The sequence below is a fragment of the Nesoenas mayeri genome, assembly GCF_963082525.1.
Source record: "Nesoenas mayeri genome assembly, chromosome: 1".
Lineage (NCBI taxonomy): Eukaryota > Metazoa > Chordata > Aves > Columbiformes > Columbidae > Nesoenas > Nesoenas mayeri.
Genome location: NC_137541.1, coordinates 86,184,920 through 86,209,446, shown reverse-complemented (window position 1 = coordinate 86,209,446; position 24,527 = coordinate 86,184,920). Strand labels below are relative to the sequence as shown.

At 43.8% G+C, this 24,527-nt stretch overlaps 1 protein-coding gene across 1 annotated transcript in view; it reads left to right on the top strand.

The window, feature by feature from the left end:
* Positions 1–24,527, top strand: part of LOC308042471 (rap1 GTPase-activating protein 1-like) — a gene marked incomplete at both ends in the record, with an annotated part of 176,513 nt that overhangs the window by 114,707 nt on the left and 37,279 nt on the right. Inside the window, 8 exons of the mRNA XM_080347885.1 lie at positions 10,878–10,949; positions 11,135–11,221; positions 11,893–12,027; positions 13,561–13,707; positions 14,944–15,047; positions 17,270–17,383; positions 22,136–22,262; positions 22,345–22,447. Coding sequence (XP_080204011.1) covers positions 10,878–10,949; positions 11,135–11,221; positions 11,893–12,027; positions 13,561–13,707; positions 14,944–15,047; positions 17,270–17,383; positions 22,136–22,262; positions 22,345–22,447 — 889 coding nt within the window. The remainder of the gene's footprint in view (positions 1–10,877; positions 10,950–11,134; positions 11,222–11,892; positions 12,028–13,560; positions 13,708–14,943; positions 15,048–17,269; positions 17,384–22,135; positions 22,263–22,344; positions 22,448–24,527) is intronic.

Below are 24,527 nucleotides of genomic sequence, written 5' to 3'. Positions count from 1 at the left end.
ATTTCCTATACACCTATACAGAGCCACAAAATCCCAAGGTCTCACAGACCTTCCAAGAGCACATAGGCTTGTCTCTGATCTATAGCTGAGGGTAAACACTTGTGTGCTTGTTGGAGATCATCCGTCTTTCCTGTAAGTGTTGGAGTGTTTCGCTCAGGTCTAATGTGCTCAAGCTCGATAATCAAGGTCTAGGATATCTGCAGACCGGTCCCTGCTTGTGTAGAGACAGTGTGCCTGAAAGTCTGTGTTCGTTAGCGCCTGCTGTATCTAACCGTCGCTCCATACTCGTCTGAGTCTTTCCCTCCAAAATCATGGGGGTGAATTTCGTCGCACATGTGCATCTTGCGCTAGTGTTGAGCTCAGCTGAGTGTGTGTCTTGACGCTTGGTGTGCGTTGGCTGTGCCCGTGTGTAACACAGCACAGTCAGGAGTGCGCAAGTGAACAGAGAAAAGGAAAATCGCATAGGTAGAAGCAACGAAGCAAAACCGATTCAGGATTGACGTTTGCTCGACAGAGACAGATTCCCCGCGCTAACATTTCACAGTTACACGAGAAGAAAGCTGAGCGGTACATCGACCGGAGAAATGTTTCCGCAGAGGTGATGTAGTGAAAGAACAGCAGTGTGCGCGGCAGTCAGGACTGTGCCTGAAAAGCGCCAAAACCCGCAGAGCCTGCGTTCAAAAGCTGGTGGCGATGTGACTACACTGAGGCACGTTCCCGTGTCTGCGACTGTATAGAGTGCTGTTTCATGTTCACACAAAGGCTCACGGTCCGCTTTTTCTTCTGTGTGTGCACACGCGTTTCCGTTGTCTCTTCCGAACACCGGTACCTCTGTGCGTGCAGAACGACGTGGTCAAACGCATCTGCCTGTGTTTTGGTAAACAATGGAGTGTACGTGTTCGGACAGCGGCATCTCCGCAGACGTCTCCACAGACCCAGTTCTGAAAGCCCCGCACCCTTGGACTGAACGTAGAAACAACCAAATGCATCGGTGTGCGCAATCACATATTCAAGACGGACGTCTTTAATCTCACAGAAACACTACTGTATTTGCATTCAAGCATGTATCCGAAACGATGTGTGATCAGATGAGCTGCCGGTATTTGCTCTGTTCTGCATGCTTCGTTGTAGCTCTCTTGACGGCCGCAGGCTTATTGGCTTGCTTTATACGACTGTGTAAAGGGATAGCTTGAGAAAGCTTGCCTTTTGCCTACTTCAGCGCCGGAAACTAGTTGCTACGCCTTCCCTTTTTTCCACGTGCACACACACGATTCCTCACCGAGAACCACGCAGAAACCTTTCCACAATCACCCAGCTGTGTGCACACATCGCCACGTGCACGCACACGCAGCTAGAGAAAAGCACCTACCTTTTCACGCACCGATGAGTAAAGCAAACGCCTGGCCACACACATGCACACTTCCACAAGCGCGCCCACTCCCGTCTCTTGACAGAAAGACGTACGTGAAATGTAGTGACATGCTCGAGGGTATACAAGTTTGTTGATGTGTAGCGTACTGCAAGAAAGCATACGTGCGTGCACGAGAATACACCTTTTAAGGATATCTGCAGAAATGCGCCTGCTGCTCGGGTTTGTGACACACGTGCTCTCCTATGGGGTTTGTGTCACACACATTGTCCATGGCGGTTTGTGACACACACACTGTCTAATGGGGTTTATGACACACGCACTGTCCAAGGGGGTTTGTGAAATACACACTGTCCATGGGAGTTTGTGATATGAACACTGTCCAATGGGGTTTCTGACAAACACGCATTCCAAAGGGGATTGTGACACACACGATATCCACGGGTGTTTGAGACACACACGCTGTCCAATGGTTTTTTGACACATGCACTGTCCAGGAGAGTTTGTGACACAGACGCTGTCCAATGGGGTTTCTGACACATACACTGTTTAGAAGGGTCTGAGACACACACAGTATGCTGTGGGTTTTGTGACACACACACTGCCCGGGGGGGTTGTGACACATACCCTGTCCAAAGGGGATTGTCACACTCATGCTGTCTAATGGGGTTTGGAACACACAAACACTTTAATGATGCTTGTGACACACAAGCTGTCCAGGGGCGTTTGTGACACAAATGATGTCATATCGGTTTTGTGAGACACAAGCTGTCCAGTGGAGTTTGTGAGACACACACGGTCCATGGCGGTTTATGACACACACGCTGTACAATGGGGTTTGTGAGACACACACGGTCCATGGCGATTTGTACCACACACACTGTCCAGCGGGGCTTTGTGACATGCACACAATCCAATGGGGTTTGTGACACACAAACTGTGCAATGATGCTTGTGACACACACACTATCCAAGGGTGTTTGCGACACACACACTGTCCAATGTGGTTTGTGACACACACACTGTCCATGGGAGTTTGTGACACATACACTGTCCAATCGGGTTTGGGACACACACTGTCCGATGGGGTTTTTGACACACACCCTGTCCAGGGGCGTTTTTAACACATACACAGTCCAGGGGGGGTTTGTGACACACACTCTGTCCAAGCGGGTTTGTGACACACACACTGTACAAAGGGGTTTGTGACGCACACACTCTCCAATGTGGTTTGTGACACACACACTGTCCATGGGAGTTTGTGACACACACTGTCTAATGAGGTTTTTGACACACAGACAGTACAATGGTGTTTGTGATACACACACTCTCCAATGCGGTTTGTGACACACACACACTGTCCAATGGGATTTGTGATACACACACTCTCCAATGCGGTTTGTGACACACACACAGTCCATGGGGGTTTGTGACACACACACACTATCCAATAGCGTTTATGACACACACACTGTCCAATGGGGTTTTGACACACACTCTTTCTAATGGGGTTTGGGACACATGCACTGTCCACGTGCGTTTGTGACACACACACTGTCCATGGGGGTTTGTGATACACACACTGTTCAATGGGTTTTTGAAAAAGCACTGTCCAGGAGACTTTGTGAGACACACGTCATCCAATGGGGTTTGTGATACACACACTGTCGAGGGGGGGTTGTGACACACTGTCCATTGGGATTTGTGACACACAAACTCCACCTTAAGCTCGAATGGAGCATCAAGGCACACGCATGCTCTCTCTTTCCCTATACCGAGTCGTGTATAGAAACCGCTAAACCTGCGATCCGCAGTAAGATACCACGAAGCATGCCGTACGGAGAAAATACCAAAAGATCCTCAGTTCACACATTGTTTCTGATACATGCTTGAACGCAAATACGTTTTTGCTGTTGTGGTATAAAAGACGCCAGTCAGAATATGTGATTGCACGCACCGGTGAAATTGTCACATAGCCACCCGCTTTTGAATGCAGGCTCTGCTGGTTTTGGCACTCTCCAGGCACACTCCCGAAAGCCGCGCACAGTTCACTTGCAAAATGTCGTCTAGGGAAGCATTTCTCCGATCGATCTACAGTTCTGCTTTCCTGTCATGTTACTGAGAACTGTCAGCACAGGGAATCCGTCTCTGTCGAGCACACGTCAATCCCTCTTTGGTTTTCCTCTCTTGAGTCTGCCTAGATGATTTTCCTTGTTCACTGGACTCCCACTTCACTGGAGCAGTCATGGCTGCGCTGTGTTACACACAGGCACAGCCAACGCACACCAAGTGTCAAGAGACACACTCTGCTGAGCTCAACACTAGCACAGATGCACATGTGCGACGAAATCAACACACGTGCTTGTGGAGAGAAAGACATGGACTCACACGCGTGTGGAGCGATGGATAGATACAGCAGGCGCTAGGAACACAGACTGACTTACAGGCACACTGGCCGCACACCAACAGGGACCGCTCTGCAGGTATCCTAGACGTTGATTATCAAACCAGCCACACTGACCTGCGCAAAACTCCCAGACACTTACAGACAAGACACATTCTCTCCGACAAGCACACAAGTGTTTGCTCTCAGCCATAGATCAGGGACAAGCTTGCGCAGAGACGCCCTGTTGCTCTTTCGCTTTTAGACATGATCTGTTTCTTTTCTCTTTGTAGATCGACTGCTGAGGGTCCTTCCTCGGGCCACTGTGAAGCATTAGCTATAAGTGAGAAGTATCTCGGAGCAGCATTCAGTACTGCCTACGACTGTCTATGCTCTCTTACTAGCAGAACTGCCTTGCATGTGTCCGCGTGAGAAATGCAGGACTGGGCAACGTCGTCCTTCACACTCCAGTGGGGTTTGAGACACACACACTGTCTAGGGGGTCTGTGAGACACATACTGTCCGACGCGTTTTGTGACACACAGGCTGTCCGGGGGGGTTGTGACACATACACTGTCCAGTCGGGTTTGTGAAAATCATGCTTTCTAAAGGGGTGTGTGATACACACACAGTCCCATGGGGTTTGCGACACACAGGCTGTCTAGGTGGTTTGTTTCACGCTGTTTACTGGAGTTATTAACACACACACTGTCCAATGGGGTTTGTGACACACACACGCTGTCCAATGGAGTTTGTGACAAACACACAGTGTCCAAAGGGCTTTGTGACACACAAGCTGTCCAGGGGGTTTGTGACACACAGACGTTTTCCAAAGATGTTTGTGACACACATATTGTCCAATGCGCTTTTGACCTGCACACAGTCCAGGCGGGATTTTGACAATCACAGGGCCAATGGGTTTTGTGACACACACAATGTCCAAATGGGTTTGAGATACACAAACTGTCTAGGGTGTTTGAGACACACACACTGTCCATGGAGGTTTGTAACACACACGCTGTCCAATAGGGTTTATGACACACACACTGTCCAATGGGCTTTTTGACACTGTCCAGGGGGGTTTGCGACAAACACACTGTCCAATGGGGTATGTGACACACACACACTGCAATGGGGTTTGAGACACAAACACTATCTAGGGGGTTTGTGACACACACACACTGTCCAATAGGCTTTTGACACACACACTGTCCAGGGGGGTTTTTGACAAACACGCTGTCCCATGGGGTTTGTGACACACACAGAGTCCAATAGGGTTTGCGACAGACACACTGTCCAATGGGGTTTGTGACACACAGTCCAGTGGGGTTTGAGGCACACATGCTGTCTATGGGGATTTTGACACATATGCTGTCCAATGGGGTTGGTGACACACACACTGTCTAGGATGTTTGTGACACCCACACTGTCCATGGGGTTTTGTGACACACAAACTGCCCAATGGGATTGTGACACACACACACACTGTCAAATGGAGTTTGTGACACACATTGTCAAAAGGGTTTTCTGACACACACATTCTCCAGGGGTGTTTGTGCCACACACGATTTCCAATGGGGTTTATGACACACACACTGTGCAAGGAGGTTTGTGACAAGCACACTGTCCAATGGGGTTTCTGAAACACACACACTGTCCAAAGGAGTTTGTGACACACAAACTGTCCAATGGGGTTTGTGACACACACATAATCCAAAGGGGTTTGTGAGACATAGGCTGTCCATGGGGGTTCGTAACACACACACTGTCCAATGGGGTATGTGACTCACACACACTCCAGTGGGGTTTGAGACACACACACTGTCCAGTGGGGTTTGTGACACAGACGCTGTCCATTCGGGTTTGTGACACACACGCTCTCCTATGGGGTTTGTGACACACACTCTGTCCAATGGGTTTTTGTACACACAAACTGTCCAGGGGGGGTTGTGACACATATGCTGTCTAATGGGATTAGAGACACTCATGCTGTCTAAAAGGGTTTGTGACACACACACAGTCCAATGGGGTTTTCGATAGACACAATGTCCAATGGGGTTTGTGACACACATGCTGTCCAATGGGGTCTGTGACACACACACTGTCGAATGGGGTTTGTGAGACAAACATGCTATCCAATTGGGTTTGTGACACACACATGCTGTCCTATTGTGTTTATGACACACACACTGTCCAATAGGTTTTGTGACACACACAATGTCCGTGGAGGTTTGTGACTCACACTCTGTGCAATCGGGTTTGTGACACACACACAGTCTAATGGTGTTTGTGACACACACACTTTCCAATGGTGTGCGTGACACACACACACTGTCCAAAGGGGATTGTGACACACATGTTGTCAAATAGGTTTTGTGAGACACACACTCTCCGGGCTGGTTTGTGACACACACGATTTCCAATGGGGTTTGTGACACACACACTGTCCAAAGGGTTTTGTGACACACACAGAGTCCAATGGGGTTTGCGACAGACACACGATGTCTATGGGGTTTTTGACACAGACGCTGTTTAATGGGGTTTGTGACACAAACACTGTGGAATGGGGTTTGTGAAACACACATGAAGTCTAATTGGGTTTGTGACACACGAAACTGTCCAATGGGATTTGTGACACACACATGCTGTCCTATTGGGTTTGTGACACACACACTGTCCAATGGTGTTTGTGACACACACTCTGTCCAAAGGGTTTTGTGACACAAAAGTTGTCAAATGGGCTTTGTAACACACAAACTCTCCAGTGGGTTTTGTAATACACACGATTTCCAATGGACACACACTCTGTCCAATGAGGTTTGTGACAAACACACTGTCCAATGGGTTTGTGACACGCACATGCTGTCCTATTGGGTTTGTGACACAAACAGACTGTCCAATGGGGTCTGTAACACACACACTGTCCAATGGAATTAGTGACACACATGCTGTCCAAAGGGGTTTGTGAAACACACATTGTCAAATGGGGTTGTGACACACACACACTGTCCAAAGGAGTTTGTGACACAGGCGCTGTCCAATGGGGTTTGTAACAAGCACACTGTCCAGAAGGGTTTGTGACACACACACTATCCAGTGGTGTTTGTGACACACACACTGTCCAATGGGATCTGTGAAACACACGTTTTCCAAAGGGGTTTGTGACACACATACTGTCCAATGCGCTTTTGACACACACACTGTCCAGGGGGGGTGTAACAAACACAGTGTCCAATGGGGTTTGTGACACATACACATTCCAATGGGGTTTGTGACACACACACTGCCTAACGGCTTTTGTGACATACACACTGTCCAGGGGGGGGTTGTGACACAATACTTCCCAATGGGGTTTGTGACACACATATGCTGTCCTACTGGGTTTGTGACACACACACTCTCCAATGGGGTTTGTGACACACAGTCCACTGGGGTTTGAGACACAAAGGCTGTCTATGGGATTTTTGACACACACGCTGTTCAATGGGGTTTGCGACTGTCCTGGTTTTGTTAAAAACAAGTTTCTCTTTCAGTGAATTTTGCCTGTCAGCTAAAGCCTTCATATTAACTGCATTTTCCTGGAGAACCAGACACATGTTTTGGTAAAACCTAGCAATGGAATGCAAACTTATTGATAAGCATGGATGGACATCTCGCGAGAGGGGCGACGAGGAACAACTGACCAACTGTGTATAACATTCCATTCACGTGAATACTTCATATAAAATGGGAGATCACAAGGATCTCGGCCCTTCTTTTCCCTTTTCCCTATGGCCGACATTAGGAGAGGACCTTGCTAGTCGTCCCTGCGAACTGAGGCCTAGTGACAGACTGAATCCAGCTCTGGTTGGCTGTGGAGTCTAATCCAGGACTTTGGGTGCTGGCTCTGCAGTTGCTGAGACTTTCAAGATTGGTTTTGTATATTTTGTATTATTTTCTCTATTCTTATTAGTAGCATTAGTAAAACATCTTTAATTTTTTTAACTCTCTTCTCTCTGTCCTTCTTTTTCTCTCCCGATCACCTGTCCTGAGTGGAAGGGGGGAGAGGGAGGGGCAAAAGGGGGGAGTCGGGGGGGAAGAGGGGGTTAACAATACATCTGCCAGGGTTTTATTGTCACCCCACAATCTTAACCCTCGACAGATAATTGGCGCCCAGCGTGGGGCAAGAGAAAGGGGTAAATTTGGAGATTTTTTGGCTTTTCTACGGCTCTGACGTGCCTTTCAATTTTCTTGGCACGGTGCCAACTCATAGAGTTGTGATACTCGCGCGCCTGTTTGCTTCGGATATTATTTAGTGCTATTAAGGCAAAGTGAATTCCACTGATTTAAAGATGTTATGGCTCAAGTTGTATCAGTTATTTTCTGCATTGTGCTCACTGATTCCATATCTGTGTTGGGCTTTCTTTTTAAATCGAAGTATTCATTATATAACAACAAGGAACTGGACAATGCTCATGATGATACTGTGTGGTTTGTCACTGGTTTATTTCATTATACTGCAGCCGCTAATGAATTTCTACTCGCTTCTGCTTTACCTTGAAAAGCCTCCAGGAGAGATTAAAGAGCCGTACGGGTCTGTGTTTGCTAATTGGTCAAGCGAACCTTTAGAAAGGCTGACTAACAATACTTTCGTTTTTTCGCTAGGACAGTTCGCAAATGTTTTAGAGAATTTCGAATACCCTTGGAGTTTTGATAGAACTGTGATGGTGTTATCTGGTTTGCTGAATGTGTGTCAGTTTGTGCTTCTGTTAAGAGAAATGGCGTTCAACAGGAGGTTTGCGTCTCTTTGTTGTCCTGAGATTTGCGGTGCGTCTTCGGAAGCTTCGGCAAAAAGCACTCCGAGCCGCTCGAGAAAGAGCAAAACAGTGAAAGCTGCCGTTGCAGCTGCTGCCCCCGCCACGGCGCCTTCGCAGGCTGAAGGTACAGCTCCTACACAGAGTTCTTCTGCCAAGGTCACTTCTGATAACACTAAGTGTCCGTGGTGAGGCTGGTGGGCTGAGGGTCCTCAGGGTGGTGGATTCCCTATCAGTGCTGTTTTAAGCGAGCTTTTTTTATAGCCCTCCGAGTAGAGAAGAGTCTGCGGGGGAAAGGGGTGATTGCGAAAGATCGACAAGTCTCGACAAATCCGGGGCCATGTTGAAGGGTCTGAGCTTTTCCCCTTTGTTTGCCAAGCTGTGCATATCAGAAGATGGAGCTATGTACCCTCCAGCTCATCCCCCACCTCCAGTATTGGCCAGCTGGCCTGGGCTGTGGCTTGTTAGCTTGTTGTTGATATGTAAATCGCAGTTCACCCTATACTGAATGTGTCATCTCCTGTGGCTGGATGAACTAGTTTCGCTACAATGTTTTCAGTCATGATCCTTATCAATACACAACACCCTCCTCCAGGCTGAACAAACCAAGTGACTTTAGCTGCTCCTCATATGGCTTCCCCTCCAAACCCTTCACCAACTTTGTAGCCCTCTTCTGGACACTCTCCAGTATCTTTTTTTATACCGTGGTGCCCAGAACTGCACACAGTGCTCCAAGTGAGGCCACACCAGTGCAGAGGAGAGCGGGACAATCACTTCCCTGGTCCAGCTGGCAATGCTGTGCTTGATGCAACCCAGGACATGGTTGGCCCTCTTGGCAGCCAGGACACACTGGTGGCTCATGTTCAACTTGCTGTTGACCAGAACCCTCAGATGCCTCTCCACGGAACTGCTCTCCAGTATCTTGTTCCCCAGTCTGTATGTACAGCCAGGGCTGCGGTGCCCCAGGTGCAATATCTGGCACTTGCCCTTGTTGAATTTCATGCAGTTGGTGATTGCCCATTTCTCCAATTTGCTCAGGTCACTCTGCAGGGCCTCTCTGCATCTGAGAGTGTCAACAGCTCCTCCCAGTTTAGTGTCATTGGCTAACTTAGTATTCCCTCAAGTCCTGTGTCCAAGTCATTTATGAAGACATTGAACAGCACTGGCCCTAAGATGGATCCCTGAGGAACCCCACTAGTGACTGGTCACCACCTGACATAACCCCACTTACTAGAACCCTCTGAGCCCAGCCCATCAGCCAATTACTCACCCACAAGTGTTTTTCCAGCTGTATGCTGGACATCTTGTCCAGGAGGATGCTGTGAGAGACAGTATCAAAGGCTTTACTGAAATCCAAAAAGATCACATCGACAGGCTTCCCTTGGTAAACTAGGTGGGTAACCTTGTCGTAGCAAGAAATTAAGTTTGTTAAGCAGGACTGTGTTGTCATTCAGATGTTTTTCAGTAACTTCTAGAATAATCTTCTCCATAATTTTGCGAGGCACAGATATGATGCTGACATGCCTGACAAAATGCAAGGCAGGATTTTAACTGGTAGATATCTATTGGGAGGGTGTGAGAGGCCTTGTAATTAAGGGTGCTGGCCTATGATGTGAGAAATCTGAACTACCACATCAAACTTGGCGAAAAAAAGCCTGTGAAATATTCTTAATTGCTGTGTGTATCTGGTAAGATAGCTGTGTATAATTACAAGTAAATGGTGTGAAGAGCCAACTGACTATATAAAAACTTCATTACAGTAACTTTTTTGGCATTGATATGTCGGGTAGGAGCACGGTTAAAGAAAAAAAAAAAGACAAAAAACCACATGGATATCCTTATCTCTTGCTGAGAAAGTGCTTTTGTATGTGTACCATATGTGTCTCAGAGAGGTGGTGTCACTGAGATACTCCCCTCACTGTGCAGTGTAGTTCCACTGAAAATTCTCTGTCAAAAAAAAGAAAAAAAAAAGATCACTATAATCACATTGACAGAGGTTCTTCTAGTGGAGGTAAATCTTGCCGACTGAATAGAAGGTTTTTTTTTTTTTTTCCAAATATACTGCTTGTTATTAAAGATTTCTAAAAACCAATTCACTTTATTGATTTTGTTGCTTTTACTGTGTGCACATCTAGCTGACTGAATTTCTGGAAGATAAATCAGCACATTTATTCACTGAGTTCAGAAAGAGCTGGATGCATGGGATAACATATTTGAGTTCTTTTCGATATGTGAATTATTCAGGAGGGATCAGATATACCATAGTAGTCTGAAGGCTTTGATAGTCTCACTTGTGTTATGATACTTATTTTTTCCCCCTTATATTTTTTCAGGTTTCAGTCACAGCCCGAGATGACGTCCCCTTCTTTGGACCCCCTCTGCCAAATCCAGCCATATTTAGAAAGGTTTATTTCTCTTGTCCACTGTTAGATGGCAGGGTAATATGGTACATACCCTGGAGTTCTGAGTCAGTGTTGTCAGTCTGGCTACATGACTTTGGAGGTCTAAAGAGCAGAAAGGCAGAGCTTTTCTCATGTGATATTTTTATTATTGTTTTCATTTCTAGTCTAGTCTTCATCCTGTTTTGCAGAGTGCAGAGTTTCGTGAATTCCTTTTGGCCAAGCTCATCAATGCTGAGTACAGCTGCTATCGAGCTGATAAATTTGCTAAATTAGAGGTGGGTCTATTACCTTGTTGTTTGCATTAAAAATTATAAAATTATATTACTGCCAGATTAAGAAAATACAGTATAACTTTTTACTTCTACTTCTTATTTTGTGTTGCTTTAAAAAGGAAGATGAAATGTTATGATACTTGGCTATGTGATACTTCCTTCGTATTTCACAGCAGGTGTGATAGAATATGAACAGGTACCTCCTAATGTAAAGGTCTAATCCTCAAGTAAGAGTGGGAATATGATGCATGCATTTTGCTGGAGGAAATTCTGTTTTAGCTGAAACTCAGTATTGTGCTGCAGGATGTGTACTGATCTCACTGATTTTGGTTCAAGGTACTAAAATTCTGTTCCACACTCTGCTGCTTACCTGATCTAGAAAAAAATGCCCTCAATTCATGCCTCTTTTTCATCACCTGTAAAAAAAGTACCGGTGTCCTTTATGACTTGCTTTAGAAAGAGTTTAAAATGGCTAGGTACTATTGTAATATGTTCCATAAAATCTAAGCCACTAAAACCACATCTAAAACCACTTCATACTGTTTAAAATAATCTTCATGATGTTTGGTTTTGTTTTTGTTTTTTTAAGACAGATGTGAGACATTGCAAAAACAGGAAAAATAATCCCTCCGCCCCCAATAATAGTTGTGTTTTCATTCCTAATGTTGACGCAGGAAAGAACTCGGAGTGCCCTCTTGGAGAGCCTTTTTGAGGAGCTGCAGCTTCGCAGCCGCAGTATGATGGGGTTGCCCATAGGGGAGGATGACAAGATAGAGAATGGCAGTGGGAGCTTCCTTGAGAATTTCAAGGTGAGCCATAGTGGATTGATTCCTTTACCCAGTTGCTCATAATTTTCTCAAGCTCATTGTGTGTCCCTCCAAGGAATATTCACCCTGCTGGTCAGCTGTGCTTAGGGTGAGACAGAAGAAGTCTTTCAATCCAGCAGCCTTTCTCTAGAGCATCTTCAACTGTCCTTTGCCATATGTCTCAAGAAAAATTTTTCCCCTTCCTGTGCGCCTTTCTACAGAGCTACAGTGTGGCTTAGGGTGGAATTCCTTATTGTCCCTAAGAAATGAAATTCTTTATGCTTCATGCTGTCGTCTAATGTTAGACGAGGTGTCACTCCATGACTTACAGAAAAAGGAATGAGTGTTTGCAAGAGGAATAGTAATACCTAGTAGCAAGCAGCTTTCAGTTCCTACAGCATATCTCTTTCACTTAATTTTCCTCATAACTGAAATATTTGCAAGAGCCACTGCAAGAGCGTTTCTAATGTATCTGTGAGTGTACCATCTAGAGAAACTGTGATGCTTTACTTACTCTCTAAAAGCCAGAGATAATTTACTTTCTTTTGTTCAGTGTAGATTACACTTTGTTCTTTTTTTTTTTTTTAATCAGGTGGCAGAACTTATTTTAAAAGTGATCAAGATGATACGAGATAGGAAAGTTTTTGTACAAACAGGAAAACTGAGTTTTGAACTGAGAATCTTATATCATTTTCCTATCTACTTTTCCTCTCCCACTTCTGTGGAAGTGCCTCACCACTTCTTTTGTGTAAGTTAGCTGTCTGGACAGAGAAATACATTATTTCTTCAGATGACCATGGTGGGCTAGTTAGAGTTGTTAAGGGCTGTCAAACTAATCCATTTACATATAGTTATATGCGTAGCTTTGGTCAGAACTGGGATGCTTTGATGAGGTGTGTTTTTACATACAATCAGTCTATCCTGCCTTTGCTGCTAAACAGGAATTTCCTACCCATCTGGGTCTTACACTAATTATCCCAAAATGTCCTTTTCTGACTTATAGCAGATGCTGTGATTTGCATGTCATGTAGACATATGACCTTTGCAGAAGGCTGGAAAAGGCTGAGTAAACTCAAAAATAGCTTTTTCAGATGCTGCAGACTTTAGTATGGCTCCTTTCCCTTTGGAACCAACACCCAAGTTCATGCAAGACTGAACCTTACAGTCTTGAACAGGAGTTTGATTTTCTGTTTTGTAGCCTGTACTGGGTAAGAATTCTTCAGATTATGCTGTCTTATCCAATCTGCTGGGATACTGGTAGGGAATCTCTATTTTTTGCAACAGGAAAAGGGAAGTGAAAGTAGAGAATAAACTTGAGGAAGAGATCTCCACTGGCAGTGAGCTCCATGAATTGGCTAGGACCAAAAATGGGTAATATCTAAGATGCTGTCTTCTAGGAATTAGGATTTCTGTGGTTTTGGTGCTGGTTTATCACACCTTTCCACCCAAACTGTGGTACTTTTCCTACTGCTCTACTGTGTGCAGGTCTATATGTGTATCTGTGTTTGTTTGTTTCCCTGCTTCCCCACTGTTCAGCGGGTGATTAGAGGCCGCAGCCAGAGCCTGGATACCATGGGGATATCCATGAGAAAGCAGCAGCCAGCCACCCTGCCCAGCCGCCCAGCTACACCTGGCCTTGCCCTCAGCCAGAGTGTCACCGAGGGCCCTAAGGCCATTGCTGCGGTAAGGTATTTGAGTGGGCTGTAAGAAGAAACCTGGCATACCTTTGTGAGCCATCCATACATTCTTAGTTCTCTTTCCCTATTAGTTTGTCCTTTTGTCTTTCTGTGAATGTCTTTCTGTTGTACAATCCCATCTCACAAGTGGTGACAGCACGTGTTGCAATCTGTTTTGTCTGTGCCTATCTCTAGCCTCAGTTCATGTGTAAACTAGAGCTGAGATTGATGCAGACTGGGAGGAGAAAGCCAAACATGATTCTGCATCAGATATCTATCCTGGATTAGATCCTGTATGTTGCCATACCTTAAAAAAATGCATGTACTGTGGTTTGACTAGAATGGTGCTGTATTCTCATATGGCAAGAGCTGAGAATATAAAGACACTAGATCTGTTCCATTTTCTTCAATTTCACCAATCAGATTCTTTTCTGTAATATAAACAGGTGTGCAATGCTTATTCAAGGTGCGTTTTTGCTGTAAACATAATTTGTATGTTGGGAACAAATAGCAGAGTTAATAAAGTTTGGGGTGAGAAAGAGTGAATATTTCTAGTCACTATCAAAGGCTTTCTTATTTGATAAGGATACCAAACATATGTGATCAGTGTGAGCATAACAAATCCATGACAAATGTTACCAGAAAAGGATCCATGTTTCTGATACTGGAATTATGGTCACTTTGGCCAAAGTGCATCTAGCTGATTATGGTCTTTGCACTAGTGATGTCAGTATACAGGCAAACTACAAAAACACATCTCTGAGTAAGCCAAGAAGGTTCCTTTCAGTATGGAAATTTATTGGTGACAGTTTCCTCAGTTGTATGCATTCCTTATGTCAGCACAACTAATTCACAGCGTAGTAATGATGAGTTTGCTGCCTCCTTCTCTCCTTTAACTTCTATTTTTCTCTGCCTTCCTGATTCTGCCTCTCCTTCTCTCATCACATGGGGATACCTCCCTTCCTGAGCCTCTTTCTCTGTATAGTGGCTGTGTATCTTGTTCTGACTTTGTTTCTGTATCTTTCAGTCTCTTTCTTGTACCACCTTTGTAAGCCCTAGATTATGTTTCTCACTGACAGAAAGTACTCCTTGCACCAGTGGAGCTGAGCTGTTCTATTGTATTGCAAAGCAAAGGAGAGGATCTGGATCCACATTGCAAACTCTCTTCCATGCTTTCAGTTCTCCACAGTGTTTCCCGTCATGTTTCCCGCTCTCTTTTCTGTCACACTTTCCTTTTTTCTAGTCTTTTGCCTTGCCTGGTAGGAGCCCCTCACGTACTCGAGCTAGCTGGTTCCATGGGCGACGGAGTAGTGCCATTGGCATTGAGAACATACGGGAGGAAAAGAGGTATGAGCCGTGGGAAGATGAGACAAAGACAGAAAAAAAAAAAAAAACATAGAAGGAGATGAGAAAGGGGAGATAGAAAGGCATGTATAAGGACAGAAAGGTAATTGACAGGAATGAGTATGGAAATGGAAATGGTTGGAATGGGAAGAAAAGCCTCATTATGAGTTAATGGAGAAATGGACAATTGACAGAAACAAACAAAACAAAAAGGGCTCTTTGTAAAGGAGAATAATCAATATGAGTGGAAGAAGGGAGGAAATGGGTGGAGGAACATAGTAATGTCACTCTTAAATATTGTGCAATATGTTCCAGGACTCCTGGTTCTCCTGTTCTGTATTCATCACTTTCAGATAACAATCAGATTAAAGGCTTCTATTTGGCAAGGGAGAATTGGGTGCTTGGTTGTTTGTTTGGTTTTGTGTCAAAAAGTTCAAATAGACAAAACTTCTGATACCTTGAAAAAAAAGGATTTTCTAAAAAAAGCTTTAAGTCAAAACAAATTAGATGGTGTGAGAAATACTTAAAGGGTAACATACAGGTTCAAGGAGTGATTTGGCATATTTGACAGAATTTTAACCATTCAAAAGTTGTCTGTTGGTCACAAGAGATTTAGTTAAATCAAATTTGTCTCAGTTCTTGCTGAGGCTCCTTTTCAAGATTATACAGAGTTTCAGAAGTCACATGAGTGCTCTGCATCTAATATACATTTTTTCCAGGTGCAAGAATTCCGGAGGACAGCTTACAGACTCAGCGTAAAAGGGGGAAAAAAGCTATCTTTAATGTGGAAAATAGTGATTTCACAACAGGAAGAATTACTACATTTTCCCTTCTAGGTATTCCCTTGGACCTTTCTTTAATGAGATGCCTAGGACCTAATCTGAATAAAAATAGTATAGAATACAGTATAGAACCTTCTTTGAGAAAAATTAAATCTGAGACAACTTCCATGTAACAGTCTAAGCCAACACAGTAGCCATAGCTCCTCACTACTTTGAATAGTTTTGTACCTTATGCAGCTGCACCTGCCAACCCATTACATTGTGTACAACATTATTCACTATCCCCTTAAAAGATCTGTAAAAGTTTTCTACAACAAGGAAAATCCCTAGATTTCTTTTCTTTCTGTTTTGTTTTTGTTTGGTTGGTTTTTGTTTTGGTTTGGTTTTTCCCCTGGCCTTTGCTAGGAGGGAATTGGCAAGTTATTTGGTTTATTTAGCTTTCCTTTTGTTTATTTGTAATCGTATTATAGATATGAGGAACAGTGAGCCTTATCTTGTGTTCTGTGAAAAACTATTTGGTTGATTCTTGAAGGTGCAGTTTAACCAGCAACTGGTCTGTTCTAATGGTTCAATGCCACTGAAAAGCAGTCCCACTAACTCTTTCAACTACCCAATCCTGTCCTATTCCTTGTGATGGCTCAGATGTTCAGTGAACTCTTCATGGAACTGATTCAGCCCATTAATCTAACAGAAAAAGTATCAACTTTCACTGGATTGTCTGCCAGGTTCTGCCATGAACTGGTTCATGCATGAGTCTGATGGGTACCTGGGCTGATGGGAAGTACACTCAGCAAGAATGGGGGAGACTGGAGCAGTCTCTCTGGCAGAAGAGAGATTAACACACTGTGTGTGACTTCACCCTGAAGCTGTAGTTTAATGGTATGCAGGCTCTGACAGCAGAGCTGACCCAGGAGGAACTTTGTGAGCTCCATCACTGAAGCAACAAAACTCACTCAAAAAAACCCTGAGTTTTCCAATCCTTAATTAAACATACCCCACTTTTCAGTTACTTACACAGACAGCTTGCTTCAGAAGTATCTTGACAAGTACTAGTAGCAACAAAACTATTGTAACCCTCCTGAAACAGAAATTTGCTGGATCCTTTTTCTTTGTGCAATAAATACATTAACTCTCTAATCAATCCTAAAACTTTCTAAGACCAATGAAATGGGGAGGGTAGAAGAAAAAGAGGAAGAATTAAAAGAGAGTACAGAAATTAATTTTAACTTTTATATCAATTCAAAAGGAGCTTAAAGCTGGCCATTTCTAATATATTGCCCTCAACAGGTCACATGTGAGGAACCTACTCTTCTCAACACAACTGTACTTTCATGTGTATATGAAAGATCCAGCTTTGTAATTGTGGCTGGTAAGAAAGTGTTAGAATAGATAGTAGTTAACTCTGACCATGGGGTACAGCTGGTTTCTATTTTTTCCCAACAGAGGCACTGCAGAGAGGATACGGAAGGTGCTGGACAGTCCAGGAACTTTCTTTGACCTGAAGTCTGATGGATCCTCCAGTCCCAGCTCTCCAGAATTCCCCAGGAGGATAAGCAAGTGAGTTGAAAATAATTTTAGTATTTGAAATACACTCAGTGTGTCTGGTATTGACTTAAGCATGGTGCATGTCTTGCTCTCTTGGAGGATTTACTAAGATTGCCCACACCAGGCATTGCAGTATCTTAAAAGTTGTATGTCTGGCCATGGAACAGTAATTCAAGCATGCAAGTAAGTAAGTCAGCTTTCTTAAACAGCCAGTGAATAAAGATTGAACCATTTAAAGGTGATTTGGCTGTATCTTTACTGTAATGTTAGTTTGCATCCAACAGGATACACAAAGCCCTAGCAGTTCAGTTGTCCATGCTTACTCATGTATTTTTTTCCTCTGTAGTTTGCTCTGGGTTGATTTTGGAGCTTCATGGAGAAGCTTGGACAAGGGTTTGTTGGAATGTTGAGTTGTGTTCAAGTTCTGCCCCTTCAAGCAGGATTCACGCTGCTGCTCCAAACCAGTCTGAACTACTAGTCTGTTTTCAGTCCCCCCAAAGTGTTACAGTGGGGTCTCGTGTGTTGCACCTAAGTTTCATCGCTAAAGTACGCCATACCATACCTAGTGTACTCCTGCAAAATACTTCACGTGGTAGTCTGCAAAATAGTTCTTCAGTTTCTGGTGGTCAAAAACTATATAAAAATGTACTTTCCTGGTAGTGCATCTTTGCTGTTGCTAAGCTGCATTATGCTGGGATGTGATCCTATCTAGGATACTTCAGGACTTAATGGAAACTATACATTTACATTTACAAGATTCCAGAGCAGCCTGTCTCTAAATCCAGGACTGCAGCTGACTTTCTGGAACAGCTTGCCACACCTGATTTTTTTCATGAGAACTTGGATGAGACCTGTGGCAAAAAGGGCACTGAGTACTTTGTAGTAAGGCATGTCCCTTTCTCAGGACTGGGGCTGCTCTAGGAAACTTTCGGGAAATGCTCTAGAGCCAGGCCTGTGTGTTGCTCCAGGTGCCAAGTCTGATAAGGAAGGGCCTTCCTTCCAGGTAGATCCAAAGCTCCATAAGAATTGCAGGCTGGTGACTATCTGCAGTAGTTCAGCTGTGCGACTACCCAAAATGTTGTCACAGCCAAGGTGCAGAGTTCTGGTAAATATGTTTTTGTGATACTAGTTTTTGGTTTAGGTGGGTGTCCAAAATTTTGGTGGAGGATGAGAGCACAGCTAGGAGATATAGACCATTTAAGATGCTAGCTCTGGCAGCAAAGGATAAGAGAGAATGCAGGACATGGAATCACTGATTGGTCAGCAGCTCCTTCCAGCCTTACCACATTATTCTACCTCCCCATCCTCATACTGCCTGGGACCTTGTTAATGAATTAGAGGTTCACACGTGAAGGACTCTTGCTCTGATTAGGCAGATGAAGTAACCTTGCATAATCAGCAAGAATTCTGCCTAGTAAGAAAACATCTCATAATTTGGTTAGTCCTGGTTAGCATACTGTAGAATGTGTGCATGTCCTGGAAGAAAATGATGAAGCTTTCTTGACATCTGTTCCTGATTTCTACATTTGATTGCGGGCTTCATCCACTTCCCAGCCCCCAGTGTCTATTCATCAGCTGAGGTGAACCAGATGCAATGGCTGTTTCAAATTGATATGACATGCTTTCAGAGAGCAAACATACCATGGGATTTCACTGACAATACTTGCATGAATATTGTTTATGCACATGAGGCATGACCTGTACGATTTGGCAGTCTATTTCTGTCACCAGGATTCTCTCTGAGCATCTTTTTCCAGTCCTGGATCCAAAACCACTTGTACAATCACCAGAAGAAGTCTTTTCACAGTTGTGGTAGTTTAGCTCTTTCCTGGACAGTTTGTTTACAAGGTGGGATGTAACATGGAGTTTAGTACAACTGGTGATTAGCCAGAGTTAGAGTTGTAATTTCAGAGTTAGGGACCAGCCCATGTACAAGTCATAGCTTCTGCATCATAGCTGGGACAGGGAATCAAGGACATGGAATTCCACCACATAGAGCGCACTATTTTCACCAAAACAGTATTAGCACATTATTGCAGTAACAGTCTAGGAGTTTAATTCTAACAGGCTATCTCAAAGATAGTTCTACTGAAATAGTATTGTTCATTAATTGTGAAGCCACAAATCAGGATTGTGATATAGGCATATTTCTAATGCAAAAAGAGTTCCAGCTGGTTCTAGAGCAATTTCTGCAGCCCATATTAAAAATGTCATCCCTGGCAGTATGTCAATCAATCCACTCCTGGTTCTCCCCAGAGAGTAGTGTCACAGGAAATTTCTCTGTCACAAAAATGTTCAGCATGTTGCTGCTGGTCTTAAATAATAATTACAGATTCTAGACCGAATCAAACCCTTAGTCCATGTTGTGCTAAAACCAAGCTGGAAATAATGTAAAGGGAACACAGATTAATTCTTTTACAGTAGCGCTCTCTTTCCTCACATGCTGATTGCCAACACACCATTCTGCAGTGATTAGCTTGCAGTCCATGAAACTGCATTGTTCAGTTGGGCTTCTCTACCACGTGCAGGGACAATTACCCTTAGTTTTTCTGCTTTACTGTCCAGGTAGGCTTCCAAATAATCCTTCTTCCCATGGGATAGACTTAAAAGAATGAACCCCGCCTAAGTAACCACATAGCAAACCTCCTCAGGATCAGATGGCTTTCTGGGTTGCATCTGAAAAATCAAGCACTGTACTGTGTACACCCAAATCCTAGGAAAAGTTTTTTTGTGTTTTCCATCCTTAGACTCATCTGAGTAGGGACATGAAGCCAATCAAGCGCGGACCAGATGCTTCTCTGTCATTGGTTACCTACTGAAGATACCGGCAAGACTTTTGGGGTGAAATGAGAGCCTTGGCTAAGAGGAGCATGAACTTACTTAGAGGACCTCAAGGACTGTGGAGAGACCAAGTGGCACCATGTAATGCTCCACTGGCAGTTCCAGGAGCAGGAGTCCTGGGAAAGGGACGTGTCCAGATAACTTCTATTGGAGCATTTTGGCTCTAGCCCATTCCCATTGCCCAGTTAGCAGCCATTGAAACAGCCTCTACTAGTGATGAGGGAAAGAGGCTGCTGCTGAGTGCCTCTCCTTCTCTTCCCCTCCCCTCTTCTCAGATGAGCCAGAAGAGAACAGCTTGGCCTGCAGAAGGCAAGAGCAGACAAACATCTTTCCACCTCTGTCTCTACTGTCTTTGGATGACATAGGTCAGTAGGTGAGGATGGAGAAACCTGCTGAGGAAGGATGCTGAGAAGGAGATACTTTGTAAAAATCTGGGCTCTAACTCACTTAAATTCATGTTATTGATTTGCTCTGCCAATAGAGAAGCGTGTTGGTCTTCATTTCCTCCAAAATATATTTCCTAACCTCCTGAGGAAATACCTTTGGCCTATATTGGCCCTGTCTTTACTGTTCTCCCTGTTGCATGCTGGCATGTGATATGCCTGGGACTTTAGGTTTCATTACTGCTTGTAGGTCAAGACTGGCCACATTTTGCAGTGTTTCTGAAGGAATAAACATATTTAGTATCTTGAAGGTGTCTTATCTTTCTTGCCTCTCCTAGCTTTTTTGGGTTTCTTAACATTTTTAAGCACTCATCTCTCTCTTATTGGCTGATCTCTTCTGCAGGCAGTGAGTATTTCACCATAAATGTTAGGTTTACATGCACAGTGCACCTTCCACCATGTGAGCTTATCAGCCTCATGAACTGCTCTTTCTCCTAGATGACTGTAAGCAGTGGATCCCAAATTCTGAGCTGGGAGAAGCTGACCTAAAGGGTCCTTTTTGACAGATATGAAACATGGTATATATCATGGCTATCTCAGTGACCATGACATTTGAGAGAGTGGCAGTCAAGTGATCCAATAGATTTTGCTTTGAATGTTCCTATTGTAATGGCCCTGTGGGAGCTAAAAGTCTAGTGGGATGGACCTACAGGAGCCTGGCTACTGGCAGCTGTGCACATACAAAATCACCAGGAAGGGCATCCTCACCTAGGTATGTTCCTATCTGTAAGCAGGAGGACCTTTCTGACATGTCTGTGCAAGAGCTTGACACTCAATCCTAATGGCTTGGCACTGAGACATCCTAAAATAATGCAGATCTCAGTAATTTGTTTGTGCCTTCCCATTGCTTCCTTGAATTTTCTTAGTTAATAATTCTATAATACTGGTTAATGTCTATAAGTTTTCCTTACTCCTCCTGTTAAAACTGTCTGGAAACATAGCAGTAACAATTCATAAGCTCTACGACATGAAAAGTGTGCTTTTATAGCTTCCTTGTACTGTCTGGAATTTCACCAGACCAAACACAATAGGCTGAGAGTGGATGTGGGTGGCCAAGGCTGGGTAGTGCCTTGCCTTTATACTCAGTTTAACACCTCAACATGTTGTATTTAGGCTTCTAAAATCTCTAATCTCCAAAGTGAAGGCATCTGTTGATTTTAATGAATGTCTAGAGGTTAACAGTGCTTAAATGCAGGTGGTTTGACTCACTCTGCTTGAAGACACTTAGGTCTGTGACTTAAAAATTCAGTCTTGTCCTTTGATTATAGTTATCCAGCATGGAAACAAGAAGTGGTGTTTCTACTAAATGAAGTAGCAACTAGAAATTAAGGAATGCAAGCCAGTTCACCAGAATTGGAAAAACTAGCTGTGGATGAATAATTTCCTGTTGCTGACTACTATATGGTAAAGTTATGTCACAAAAAGTGCAAGCCTATGTGTAACAATAAGCCTGATAATGTTGAATGCTTACATTTCACAGAATGCTCAGGAGTCAGACTTCAGGATACTGCGTGTTGCAGCCATTCTCACGTTCTTCATCCAGTGTAAGCAGTTGCTGTAGTAGTTTGAGGGAAAATGAAACATCTGAGGAAGAGGAGAATGACAGGGTGGGTGTATGAACTCTAACAGGCTACCCTCCCTGATTTTACCAAGTGCTTTATTAAAACACGTCTTCTTTGCCCTCTCCAGGAGCTGAGGTGCTCTCTTAAGGGCCTTCCAAAACAGGATTCAAAGGTTCAGACTATGTGGCTGGATGACAGTGACTGCACACCCAGTACTTCCAGCTCACCAGGTAAAAAAGAAAGAAAGAAAAACAGAAAAAATCCTCTGGTTATGCTTCTAGAAACATATGTGATGTTGAGCTACAATCATTTTGGAAAATCTTTCGTATGCCATCCTTGAGATTTGGGAAAGCATAGGTAGATAATAGGCTGAGAGAAATGGGAGAGAAGCCAGCATGCAAATCCTAATGGGGAATGGAGAATGGGAAGTGTGTTCCAGTAGCATGAATAAATATTGCTGTACACACTGCAGAAGGAGCTACAGTAGATTGCAAAGAATGAGTGTGTTCCTGTGTGAGTGTGTTCATGTGTTTCTATGGAGAACAAGCAAGAACAGAACAAGCAAGGGCTCAGTTAGCTTTAATTTTCTTAGGACAGTCTCAAGATGATATTCGAAAGAAATTACAGAAACTGGAGGGGGCACAATTACGAGATCTGGATGTTATGTTAGAAACAGCCTGGAAAGTTAATAATAAGAGAGAAAAGGAACAGTCAAGGCATTATCAGCAAGACCTGTTGTCCAAGGACAAGGTGGGGGAGTAGGAACAGGAGTCCGTGGTAGATGAATTAGAAACGGTCAAGGGCGTGGTTTTTGGAATGTTCAGGGAATTCCTTTGGGACCTGTTGTAAAGCTTGGTTCAAATCAATGTGCTTATTGTAAGCAGCAAGGACACTGGAAAAACGAATGCCCGAACTGTCCCGGTTCCATGAGTTGGGTACCAAATGCAGTAGGAAATGCAGTACAAACTATAGTGCTGGGGGAGTATAGTAATGACAGCTGACTATATGAAAGCACAAAAATGGATACCCAGAATAAGGAGCCCTTAGTGACGGTACAAGTGGGAGACCAGGATGTGAGATTTTTTGTGGACACAGGGGCTACCTATTCTGTGCTAAATTCCTTACAGGGAACAGTAGGTCATAAAACGACAACGATTGTTGGTGCCACAGGGAAGGAAGAAGTACGGCCATTCCTACAACCCTTAGATTTGTGTTTTGGAGGAAAGGAATTAACCCACAAGTTCTTATATGTTCCAGACTGTCCAGTTTCCCTTTTAGGACGGGATTTATTGACCACATTGGATGCCGTAATAACATTTGAGGATGGAAACCTGGTAATGAAAATTCCAGAATCTAAGGTAGGACAAATTCTGTTATTAAAAGAAAACCTGGTAGTGAAAATACCACAAGCAGTGGAGGAGGCTGTGATGGACTGACATACCTGGGAAATCAAAACCAGCCCAGCCTGTAAAAGTGGAACTGAAGGAAGATGCCAAGCCAGTACAGTTGAGGCAGTACCCACTGAAACTAGAAGCTAGGTTAGGCATAGTACCTCTAATTGAAAAATTCTTGAAATATGGTATTCTAGAGGAATGTGAATCAGAATATAATACTCCAATTTTTCCAGTAAAGAAACCTGATGGTAGTTATCAATTAGTCCAAGATTTGCGGGCTGTAAACCAGATCACTAAGGACATTTATCCGGTAGTTGCAAATCCATATACCTTGTTAACATCTGTGAAAGAGAAATATAAATGGTTTACTGTACTTGATTTAAAAGATGCCTTCTTCTGCATACCCCTTGACCATGAAAGCAAAAATTCCCATTGCCTTTGAATGGGAAAATCCACACAATGGGAGGAAAACTCAATTAACCTGGACACACCTTCCACAAGGGTTCAAGAATAGCCCAACCATCTTTGGAAATCAACTAGCCAAGGAACTCGAGGAATGGACTACAAAAGGTCATATCATGATCCCTCGACAATGGTATTTGTTGCTACAATATGTAGATGATATTCTGATTGCGACTATGGGAAAAAGGATAGAAGAGTTTGTATCCCATATGGTGACAACAGTATTGGAACAAAAGGGGGGCCATTGGCTTTCCTCAAGCAGAATGATGAAATACCAGGTAATTCTGACAGAACAAGATGATGTTGTTCTAAAAATTACTAACCTAATGAATCCTGCGGAGTTTTTGGGTGCAGGTACTGAAGAAGGAGATCTGGAACATGATTGTGTGGAAGTCATCGAATACACCCATGCAAGTCGTCCTGATTTGAGAGACACCCCGCTGGCAGAAACTGA